This window comes from Chiloscyllium plagiosum, chromosome 17 (genome assembly GCF_004010195.1).
Source record: "Chiloscyllium plagiosum isolate BGI_BamShark_2017 chromosome 17, ASM401019v2, whole genome shotgun sequence".
NCBI classification, from domain to species: domain Eukaryota; kingdom Metazoa; phylum Chordata; class Chondrichthyes; order Orectolobiformes; family Hemiscylliidae; genus Chiloscyllium; species Chiloscyllium plagiosum.
In genome coordinates this window covers 51,837,038-51,849,053 of record NC_057726.1, presented here as the reverse complement: position 1 = coordinate 51,849,053, position 12,016 = coordinate 51,837,038, and the positions used below count along the sequence as shown (strand labels likewise).

The 12,016-nt window shown below is 43.0% G+C and overlaps 1 protein-coding gene across 4 annotated transcripts in view; it reads right to left on the bottom strand.

Moving 5' to 3' along the window:
- The window catches only part of carmil2 (capping protein regulator and myosin 1 linker 2), a 179,955-nt gene that overhangs the window by 75,524 nt on the left and 92,415 nt on the right, over positions 1–12,016 (bottom strand). For all 4 annotated transcript variants that reach the window (XM_043707063.1, XM_043707061.1, XM_043707062.1 and 1 more), the window contains 4 exons: positions 11,217–11,321; positions 9,788–9,857; positions 5,809–5,890; positions 5,634–5,730 (listed from right to left, as the gene is read on the bottom strand). In XM_043707063.1, coding sequence (XP_043562998.1) covers positions 5,634–5,730; positions 5,809–5,890; positions 9,788–9,857; positions 11,217–11,321 — 354 coding nt within the window. The remainder of the gene's footprint in view (positions 1–5,633; positions 5,731–5,808; positions 5,891–9,787; positions 9,858–11,216; positions 11,322–12,016) is intronic.

The following is a 12,016-nucleotide window of genomic DNA, read 5'->3' as shown; positions in this document are numbered from 1 at the left end:
AGGTGCAGAAGTAACAGGGTTATTGCCAGAGGTGACTTCAACTTCCCTAATATTGGTTGGAACCACCTTGGTGCAAATAGTTTAGATGGTACAGATTTTGTCAGGTGTGGCAGGAAGGAATCCTGACCTCAATATGTAGATAGGCCAACTAGAGGGGGGGCCATATTGGTTCTGGTGCTTGGCATTGAACCAGGTCAGGTGTCAGATCTCTCAGTGGGAGACCATTTCTGTGATAGTGATCACAATTCCTTGGCATTTACTATAGTCATGGAGAGGGAGAGAAGCAGACAGTAAGGAAAAGCATTTAATTGGGGGGAGGGGAATTACAATGCTATTAGGCATGAACTGTGGAGCATAAATTGGGAACAGATATTCTCAGGGAAATGCACAACAGAAATGTGGAAGTGGTTTAGGCAGCACTTGCTGGAAGTGCTGGATAGGTTTGTCCCACTGAGGCAAGGAAGGGATAATAGGGTGAAGGAACCTTGGATGACAAGAAATGTGGAAAATCTAGTCAAGTGGAAGAAGGAAGCTTACTTAAGGTTAACGAAGCAAGGATCAGACAGGGTTTTAAAATGTTACAATGCAGCCATGAAGGGACTGAAGAATGGACTCAGAAGAGCTAGAAGGGGGCATGAAAAAGCCTTGGCGGGGAGGATTAAGGAAACCCCAAGGCGTTCAACACTTATGTGAGGAACAAAAGGATGGCCAGAGTGAGGGTAGGGCTGATCAGGGATAATGAAGGGAACTTATGCCTGGAGTCAGAGGAGGTACGGAAGGTTCTTAGTGAATATTTTGCTTCAGTATTCACTAGTGAGAGGAACAATGTCATTTGTGAGGACAGCATGAACCAGGCTTATATTAAGAAGGAGGAAGTGCTGTAAATTTTAAAAAGAGAAGGATAGATAAGTCTCCTGGGCTGGACGGGATATACCCAAGGTTACTACAGGAAATGAGAGAAGAGATGGCTACACCTTTGGCAACGATCTTTGCATCCTGATTGTCCACTAGAGTAGTACCAGATAATTGGAGGGTGGCAAGTGTTATTCCCTTGTTCAAGAAAGGGAATAGGGATTACCCTGGGAATGACAGACGAGTCAGTCTTAAATTGGTGGTGGGCAAATTATTGGACAGGTTCTGAGAGACCGGATTTATGATTATTTAGAAAAGCATAGCTTGATTAGAGGTAGTAAGCATGGAATGGTTGTGAGAGGTAGGTCATGCCTCACAAGCCTTACTGAATTCTTTGAGGATGTGACAAAACACATTGATGAAGGTAAACAGTGGATGTGGTGTACAGGGACTTTAGGAAGGTGTTTGATAAGGTTTCCCATTGTAGGCTCATTCAGAAAGTAAGGAGGCATGAAATACAGGGAAATTTGGGATACAGAATTGGCTGGCCCATTGAAGATAGAGGTGGTAGTTGATAGAAAGTATTCAACCTGGAGCTCAGTGACCAGTTGTGTTCCGCAGGGAGCTGTTCTAAGTCCTCTGCTTTTTCATATTTTTATAAATGACTTGGACGAGAAAGTGGAAGGGTGGGTTAGTAAGTTTGCTGATGATATGAAGGTTGGTGAAGTTGTGAATAGTGTGGATTGCTGTTGTAGGTTGTAAAGGGACACTGATAGAGCGCAAAGCTGGGCTGAGAAATGGCAGATGGAGATCAACCTGGAAAAGTGCAAAGTGATTCATTTTGGAAGGTCGAATTTGAATGTAGATTGCAGGGTTAAAGGCGGGATTCTTGGTAGTGTGGAGGAACAGAGGGATCTTGGGGTCCATGTCCATTGATCTCTCAAAGCTGCCACCCAATTTGAATGGCTTGTTAAGAAGGTGTATGGTGTGTTGGCTTTCATTAACAGGAGGATTGAGTTTAAAAGCTGCAAGGTTATGCTGCAACTCTATAAACTCTGGTTAGACCACGCTTGGAATATTGTGGTCAGTTCTGGTCACCTCATTATAGAAAGGATGTGGAAGCTTTAGAGAGGGTGCAGAGGAGATTTACCAGAATGTTGCTTGGACTACAGGGCATGTCTAATGAAGAAAGGTTGAGGGAGCTAGGGTTTTTCTCATTGGAGTGAAAAAGGATGAGAGGTGACTTGATAGAGGTGTATAAGGTGATGACAGGCATAGGTAGAGTAGACAGCCAGAGACTTTTTCCCAGGGCAGAAATGGTTATCATGAGGGGGCATCATTTTAAGGTGATTGGAGGAAGGTTTAGCGGCGATGTCAGAGGTAGATTCTTTACACAGAGTGATGAGTGCATGAAATTCATTGCTAGCAATGGTAGTAGAGTCAGATACTTTAGGGACATTTAAGCAACACTTAGGCACATGGATGATAGTAAAATGAAGGGTATGTAAGTTAGTTTGATCTTAGATTAGGATAAAAGGTTGGCACAACACAGGCCGAAGGGCCTGTACTGTGTTGTACTGTTCTATTTTCAACCAATAATAGATAGTCAAATTAGTACCTATTACCAACCCAATGAACTTACAGTTAACTTGTGATGTCACTTTTATGCCAGGCCCCTGATTCTGAGCTTTAATTTATTAGGTTAAAAAAACCTTACCAATTAGGAGTCAAAAAAAAGCAAGCAAAAAACCCCTCTTCCCCTCTGTACCTAATTCCCACATTGTCTCCAAGTTCCTCAAAGTATATACTCACGAGGTCTGTGTCTCACTTTGGATGTGATCTCTCCTTCCTGACCTTGCAAAGTTTATCATAATGAAATATAGAACATAAGACTGGACTGCCAGGTTGGTTGCTGAAAGAATGTTTCCTCTTGTGGGAGAGACTAGAACTAGTTGTAGGGTCCTGAGCAGAAGATGAGGTGTTCTTGCAGTAGGTGGGTGGATTTGATTTGCTGGTGGAGGCAGCCCAGGATTTGCATGACCTTGGGGAAGTGGGAGGAGAAGATGAAGTGATTGGCTACAGGGCGGTGGGATTCATTGGTGCGTGTAGACCAAAGATGTTTCCTGAACCACTCTACGAATTGGTGCTTGGTCTCCCCATTGTAGAGTAGACCACAACGACAGCAATGGATGCAGTAAACAAGGTGGCAAGATATGCAGGAAAATCTCTGTCAGATTTGAAATGATCCTTTAGGGCCTTGGACTGAGGTGAGGGGGGGGGTGAAGGGGGGGGCTATGAGGTGTGGGTGCAAGTTTTGCACCTCATATAGTGTCAGGGGAAGGTGCCAGGTGTGGAGGGTGGGTTGGTGGGGAGCGTGGACATAATGAGGGAGTTGCAGAGAGAATGGTCTCTGTGGAAGAGAGATAGGGGTGGAGAGGGAAATATATTTTTGGTGGTGGGGTCTCACTGTAGGTGGCGAAAATGGCAGAGGATAATGCACTGCATCTGGAGATGCATGGGGTGGAATGTGTGAACTAAGTTTGAAGTTGGTTCAACCTCCTTGTGCGAGCACCAAGTAGCGCCAATACAGTCATCAAAGTAGCAGAGGGAAAGGTGAGGGATGGTGGCAGCGTAGCTATGGAAGAGGGACTATTCCATATATCCTACAAATAGGCAGGCATGATGGGGCCCATGCAGGTGCCCATGGCTACCCCTCTTGTATAGTAAGTGTGAGGATTCGAAGAAGAAATTGTTGAGAATGAGGACCAGTTCTGCCAATCAAATGAGTGTGCCGATGAAGGGGGACTGGTTGAGCTGGTGGGAGATGAAGAAACAGAGAGCTCTTAGGCCTCATGGGAGATGGAAGTGTATGGGGACTGGATGTCCATAGTGAAAATGAAGTTTTGGGGCCTGGGGAATCAAAAGTCACGGAGGAGGTGGAGGGCGTGGGTGGTGTCCTGGATGTGCATGGAGAGTTAATGGACCATAGGGGACAGGGCAGAGTTGAGATATGAGGAGATAAGTATGGTGGGCAGGAGCAGGTAGAAACAATCGGTTGACCGTGGTAGTCAGGTTTGTAGAGTGTGGGGAAGAGTAGGACCAAGCGGTGTGGCGTTGGGGAACTACAAGGTTGGAGGCTATAGATGGGAGCTCCCCTGAGGTGATTAGTTGTAGATGGTTGAAATTCATCCATCGTATCCATCTATTCCATTTCTTGAAAACTATCTCCATGCTCCTCATAATTCTCAATACTGCCACGTTTTCTATTAATCTATCAATTTAAAATTTCCCTGTGCATCCAAGAATAGTTTTATTAATATAGATCAAGAGAAACAGTATTCCTAGTAGAAACTATACACCTTACTCCAGTCTGAAATACAACCCTTTACCATAACTGTTTCCTCTCAGTCAGCTTGCTTTCTATTCAATTTGCTGTGTTTGTTTTTGCTTTCAGATGTTAGCTATTGTGATCCTGCTATTTACTCCTCCTGTAGACACATTTATTGTTTATTTTACTTTTCCTAGTACCACTGTCTTTGATCTGACATCATGAACCCTTTTGGCATTTAATCGCTCCTGTTTTTTACCCTATCACGGGCTTTCCCTTTTATCCTGGAACTCAATCTCTCCCCTTTCATTTGCTTGAAACTTAAAGTAGCTCTAACTTTCCCAGTTCTGATTAAAAGATTATCCACCTGAAATGTCATCTGAAATTTTCTTTTAAACTTGGGAGCATATTTAGTTCCCAAACTCCAAAGAACGTACTGCAAAACCACATTGCAAGCGTCCTGAAGGTCGCCTCTTAATTGCCATCACTGGGCTCTCCACTGAAGGACAGAAAATGGACACTCCACTTTCCCATCCAAATCAGAGGGTCACTGTGAGAGGTGGCCACTGGAAGCAGCAGGGATAGTGAGAAGGGAAGGGAAACCAGGTTCTCCTGTGGCCAAGGAGGCAGGCCCCAGTGTTGGTAAGGAAACCCTTTCTGGCGCTAGCATTAAAGCAGCAGAGGGAGGCAACTGCTACTATTAGATTAGATTAGATTAGATTACGTACAGTGTGGAAACAGGCCCTTTGGCCCAACAAGTCCACACCACCCCGTCGAAGCGAAATCCACCCATACCCCTACATTTACCCCTTACCTAACACTACGGGCAATTTAGCATGGCCAATTCACCTGACCTGCACATCTTTGGACTGTGGGAGGAAACCGGAGCACCCGGAGGAAACCCACGCAGACACGGGGAGAACGTGCAAACTCCACACAGTCAGTCGCCTGAGGCGGGAATTGAACCCGTGTCTCTGACGCTGTGAGGCAGCAGTGCTAACCACTGTGCCACCGTGCCGCCCACAAATTGGTGGACACTTCCTTGGGGCTTGGAGTTTCTGCCTCCACCAGCTTTCACTTTTCCAAGAGACTGCCTCACGTAGCTGGTTATGTCGCCTTACAGCTGAACAATTGTCTCTTTGTTGGCAAAAATGCCAGATGCTTCGGTGGCTCTCACTTGGGCCTTCAGCTTGCTAAATTTGCCAAATCACTCTGGTCAGCAAGCGATTAAGCACTGTGAATCTTCCTTAATGGCAGAATCATGTCAGTGAGCCATCTGGACACAGCTCCTAGTATTCATGAGGGGCTGGTGAAAATCCTGCTTGCTAACGTTATTTCTCTCCATTCAGATTCTGCCAGAACTACAAGGTATTTCTAGTATTGCTTTCAATAATTCAGATTTCAGCATCTACAGAATTTACTTCAGTAAATGTTTCACCTGTCATCAGCTTACTTTGATTTAATGTTGAAGTTCTTGCCAAGTGCTACATGTCGAATTGATTTGCTTCTTCCAATAGATAAAACCAGTGTCACCATGTCAGAGTCAAACCCTGCAAATGACAAAAAGATAAATTAAATTCTATCATCCCTTTGTCCTAGTCAAGTTACTGCTATGGAGAGTCACCTACCATTGTCTGATAAGTCCAGGCTACTGATGGCACTAGCATCAATAATATGGTCCTGGATCACCTGCGCACCAGCTGATCTTAACTACAAGAGAAGCAAAAGGAATAGTTTGTGTTCAAACACTGCAAGCATTTCATTGTGTCAACAGATTTCAAGCTGTGTTTTCTGTACAGATTTGTAGTGCTCAATGGAGATGAGAGCTGATGACTGCCCCCACTGAAGATGATAGGACGAAGTTAATAGCTGGGAAACATTTATCCCCACAGGAAGGGATTGAAATCTGGTGTGATTCCCTTCCACTTTGGGACACACTCACTAATTTCAGTGGTGGCTGTACATGAAAAGATCTGAACTGGTCAATCTGTTGGAAAAAAAACTGCAGCCCAAAAATCTACTGAAGAGAGGGGCAAGAGCAAAATAACTATGAGATGAGAATGTGGAATAGACACCGCGCAACAATCGCCACACAGGGATGTTCCTTCCCAGTCAGGGAGCACTTCAGCGGTCAAGGACATTCAGCTTCTGATCTTCGGGTAAGCATCCTCCAAAGCGGCCTTCAAGATACACAACAATGTAGAATCGCTGAGCAGAAACCGATAGCCAAGTTCCATACCTACAAAGACGGCCTCAACCATGATCCCGGGTTTATGTCATGCTACATGTGACTCCACCACACTGTCCTGTATCTGTAAAATCTTTCTTACTGTCCTGTTTTGACAACATCACCTTGATAAACTGTTATGACCTCTCTACCTTAATTATACATTTTTGAATTACTTATTACTTTGGTTAGACCCTTGGCATGTGACTCTTAAACTACTATGTTATTCCAGTCAAATAAAAACTGAAAGAATTGCAGATGCTGTAAATCAGGATCAGAGGCAAAGGTTGCCGAGGGTGCTTAGCGAGTGTGCTGGCATCTGTGAAGAAAACTCAGAGTTAACATTTCTTTTTCCTGTGATCCTTCCTCTGGATTTTCTTCACAGATCCTTCTGGGCTTTTCCTGTGGCTTCTGTTTTTGTTCCATGTTATTCCAGTCATTTGGTTTGTCTCCAGCACTACCTTATTTTTAATTTTTTGTAATTATCTCTCTGAAGGTCATCCCTTCAGTTACTATTCAGCTATTGACACTTTACTCACACCGTCTAACATTCTTGATCAACTGCAGAGACTTATTATTTGACGCTGCTCTCACACCATTTAAATGATCTTTTGATCTCTCTGCCCTTGATCTCTCCGCTCATAAATTCTGTGTTCTGTGTGCTTCCCTCTCACTAGATCTGACAAAGGGGCTACGAAAGCTTTTGATTTCAAATAAGCCTGTTGCACTATAACCTGATGTCGTATGATTTCTCACTAAGTCTCCACTGCTCGAGGGTCGAGAATTGTAAAGATATCGTAGAAATTCTTCCTCAACTTCCTCTTCCAACTTAAATGTGAATTTTGAAACATTGTCCCCTAAGTTTTGATGCCCCATAAGGGGATATATTCTTGCAGCATCCACTCATCAAACCCCCTTATAGAATGTTGTAAGTTTCAAAAGATCGCCTCACTTCCTTTGAAATTCCAATGAATACAGGCCCAACTTGGTCAAACCTGAGAGAGCCTCTTCATCCCAGGAAGCCTAATCAATGTTTTTTGAACTGCCTCAAATACAAGTAAGGAGACCAAAGTGGCAGACAATACTCTAGGTGCAATCTTGCCAGTGCCTTGCATAGCTTTTTTAAAGATGCCTCTACGTTTATACTTCAACCCTTTGCAATGAAGGCCAACATTCCATTTGCCTTCCTAATTATCTGCTATACCAGTTTGCTGATTTCTTGTAATCGTAAGGACACCCACATACCTGTATCACAGCATTTTGCAATCTCTGTGTAAACAATATTCTGCTTTTCTTTCCCAAAGTGGACACACTTTTTTCCTACATTATGCAGCAGCTGCCAAATTCTTGTCAATATAATTAACCTATGTATATCCCTTTGAAGACTGTGTTTTCCTCATAACTGTCCTACCTATCAGCACATCTTGCTAAAATCAAACCAAACCCCGAACTGGGAGAATTGGCCACTCCCCTTTCATTGTAAAAGCGTTTTAAAAGAAAGATTTACAAGCTTTCTCAAATAGCTATTTCCAGACATATCAGAACCTCTGCCTTTACAACCTCTTTTGAAAAAAACAAGACCAACATAACCTTGCTAAAGGAGCAGCATCGTCCATAGTTCCACCACAAACTTTGTCCCCTGAATTAAACTGTTTCACTCACTTAGAGAAGGTGAGTGGCTGGCATTGGCATTCCTGCTGCCATTTCACCCTTCCTCCAGGTCTGGAAATATCAGGTTTAATCTGGTGTGGAGTCTTCTCCCTATCAGCAACTCTGCTCGAGCTATCCCTGTTGTTGTGGGGTGGTCTTATAATCGAACAGGAATCGGGACAGTTTGTATCTGGGTTTGGTTTCATTTTAGCAAGATGTGCTGATAGGTAGGACAGTTATGAGGAAAACACAGAGTCTTCAAAAGGGATATACATAGGTTAATTATATTGACAAGAATTTGGCAGCTGTAGGCTGCTTCTTTAAGCCTGCCTTCAATGTTTGAACCCCACTTCCACCAGACCATTGGACGATGGATGGTATGCAGTTAACCTTATGTGCCGAATGCCATTTGATTTCAGGAAATATTCAAATTCCCTGCTGGTAAATGACATCCCACTGTCAGCGGCCAACATTTCTGGGAGTCTGTGTAGCGCAAACGATGCCCGCAGCTTTTCAATCATCATCCCTGAGTTTGCCAAACAAACTTTGTGCACATCCAACTACTTTGAATGGGTGCCCACAATGACCAGGAACATTGAGCCCATGAAAGAACTGGCATACTTGACATGCAACTGAGTCCAGGATTTATCCGACCATTCCCACAATTTTCGTCCTTGTTGAAAATCTGGGCACTGTCCCACCAACGCAGCTATGTTGGCATTTAACCTAGCCACTAGACATAGCTTCTCACGAGCATCTTCATCTTGGAAACCCCTGGATGACTCTGATGAAGTTCGGCCAGTATCTGGTGGCAACCTTTATGGGACAATCACCCTTGCTCCCCATAGCAACATTCCATTCTCAGTGCCATTGAATTAACTGCACAGAGGCTAGTATCCTGTCACGAAGTCACCCTTTATTTACTTGTGCATAGTACACTGGCTGTTGTCAGCCAGCTTGGAGTCAATCCCCTGAAGTGTGGATTTACTAAATCTTTTTTTTTGTCAGTCACTTGAACTGAGGAGACTCTAATCTTTTTTTTAAATATAAACTCCCACACTACCACCTAACAGTGGTAGTGCTTACTCATTCCCCAGCACCCATGAGTGAGTGAGTGAGCGTGTGCGTGCGCGTGCGTGTTGGTGTCAGATACAGTGAAGAACAATGAACGCAGAATCTCCTGTTTATATTTCTTTTTGTACATTAGACAATACCGTTACATACAAAAGTGCAGACAATACAGACCCAGCAAGCCCCCGCCCCTCCCACCTTCCGACCACTCTAAGGCAGCCCGCCCCTAACCACCTAATGTCCCATTTATTTTTTTTGCGGTAGTTTATCATTTTTTTCTCCTGTTTATATTGGTCAGACAGGACTTTCCTGATTGACTCAGGTTAACAACCCCAATCAATTACCTCATAATCAACAAGGTCCACCTGGTTCCAATCAATATACTTTCATATTTGACAGGGCAAACATTTCATGATTTTATGCTATTGTTTCTGTTAATGCGCCTGATTTTCTACTTGTGAATTGCTGCATTGAAAAAAGTGCAAACTCAATGAATCAATAATAAATATTACAAGGGTTGGCTAGGGTGTCTACATGTTTATGGCCTTATGGGGTAAAATGAGGAAAAAAACTTTCTACACAGAAAAGAAAATGGTTAGATCAAATCTCCACAAGAAATATAAGATCCTAATCTGAGGGCACAGCTTTTTACTCATTACCTCACAGTTGCTGAGATCCAGATGCACATCACAGATGTGAGTGTTACAGGTCAAGCCCTGAAGAATGGCTCTGTAGAGTACAATAAAAGGCTTTTAGCAAAACAACTTACCATTAAATATCATACAGACTCAATCAAAGGACTGTCTGAGGAAAAAGCAGGGTGTTATTATGTCTCACGGAATTTGTTTGACTGTCTTTAACAGTCGTACTGTAATTTTACAGTTTGTCATGAAATCTGGCCTCACTTTTTTTGATTAGATTAGATGTGGAAACAGGCCCTTCAGCCCAACAAGTCCACACTGACCTTCCGAAGAGCAACGGAAAAAGCAGGGTGTTATTATGTCTCACGGAATTTGTTTGACTGTCTTTAACAGTCGTACTGTAATTTTACAGTTTGTCATGAAACCTGGCCTCACTTTTTTTGATTAGATTAGATGAGATGTGGAAACAGGCCCTTCAGCCCAACAAGTGCACACTGACCTTCTGAAGAGCAACCCACCCAGATCCATTCCCCTACATTTACCCCTTCACCTAACACTACGGACAATTTAGCATGGCCAATTCACCTAACCTACATATCTTTGGACTGTGGGAGGAAACCGGAGCACCAAACAGACACGAGGAGAATGTGCAAACTCCACACAGACAGTTGCCCGAGGCAGGAATTTAACCTGGGTCTCTGGCGCTGTGAGGCAGCAGTGCTAACCACTGTGCCACCGTGCCGCCCCTTTGCTTTCTCAAGATTGCACTGGGTTGGGCAATGATCATTTTCAGAAACAATCCCATAGCATGAGATGGGCTTGATGAATTTTCTGCTGTTTATCTCATTTTCTCTGCTCCTATTATTCTGATGCTGGGAGAACAAGAGTCACATTTTTTAAATGCATATCAAGGTTATAAGAGCCTGATTAGCATGAGTTTAATTATTGTTGTAATCTAATTGAAGCATTAAAAATAGACAGAGAAATTGGTCTTCTGGCAGGAGAATTCAGCATGAGATAACATATTGTTAGAATACAGTAAAGGTCTAGAAGATGAGGAGTTGAGTGGAGGGGTGGATGTTTAGTAAGGGAGGGATGCTGTGCAGTGTGGAGCATGTTGGGGAGACATGGAGTACTGGACAGTATTGTGGACAAGCTGGGTGAGGGATGCAAAGCAAGGGGATAAAGGAAGGTACTAATGGAAAAAAGGGGAAGGAGAACTATTGTGTGGAAGAGGAGGCCGTTGTTTTCCGAACTCTCTCAAACTATTGTTCTCTACCTTCCTGCTGTCTCTCTAGTTTAGAAAGAAAGCCACTGCTGGCCCAGCTGTCAGAATTCAGCAGTTCCTCTGCCCCAGTCAATGTAAAATTAATTACTGCTTTTAGAATGACTTAGAATTACAGTGTCACATTTCAAAAGTTTTACTGATCAATAAAACATACAGTACCTTACTGCTTCCAGTGGTAGCTTGATACCAGACAGTGTAATGCACTTTAATGATAAACAGTTACTGAAGAACTGCTTCAATGAAGGGGGGACTTCCCGAGTTTTCCTGCGAGAGAGAAGGCTTTGCACTCAACTAAAATCAATATTGAACATGTTACACCAAAGAATCTGGGAGATTTTCAAACTTGTCATCAGATATTTAATGATTAAACGTCCACTAAAGAAATCAATACAACTGCAAATTGAACAGTTTGCAACAAGTCTGATGGCTAATTGGCAAGTGAAAAATCTACCCCAATAAAATAGGCTCTTAAAATGAGGCAGAATTCAGTGACAGCTTCTCAAAAAAATGATCACACACACAACTTGCCTACAGTTAACACACACTTTTGCATTCTCCGGGTAATTATTTGTCAGGGTTAGTTTGAGCTTTTTTCATGTCAACTTCTGTTGGTTTTCCAATTTAACACACCTTTTTCTTTTTCTTCTATGAATTCCTATATACCAAGAACCATCCCAAAGACCACAAGCTACAAATCCAAGTCCTCAAATGATAGGGCAAGTGAGTTAAGATTCACAAGTGATGACCATACAATAGGCAATGGAGTCATTTTAAAATGCATTTCTGTAATTCACCTTGTTTCATGGTTCTGATCTCAAGGCCAGAACTAAATGCACAGTTTGGGAGGTGAACTTTGTGAGAAAGTGACTGACTGTCATTTATTCATTCAAACTGAGGTTTAATAGGAGGTATAATCTAAATGACCTCAGGCCTGGCATTAGAAAAAAAAAAGTGGAAAT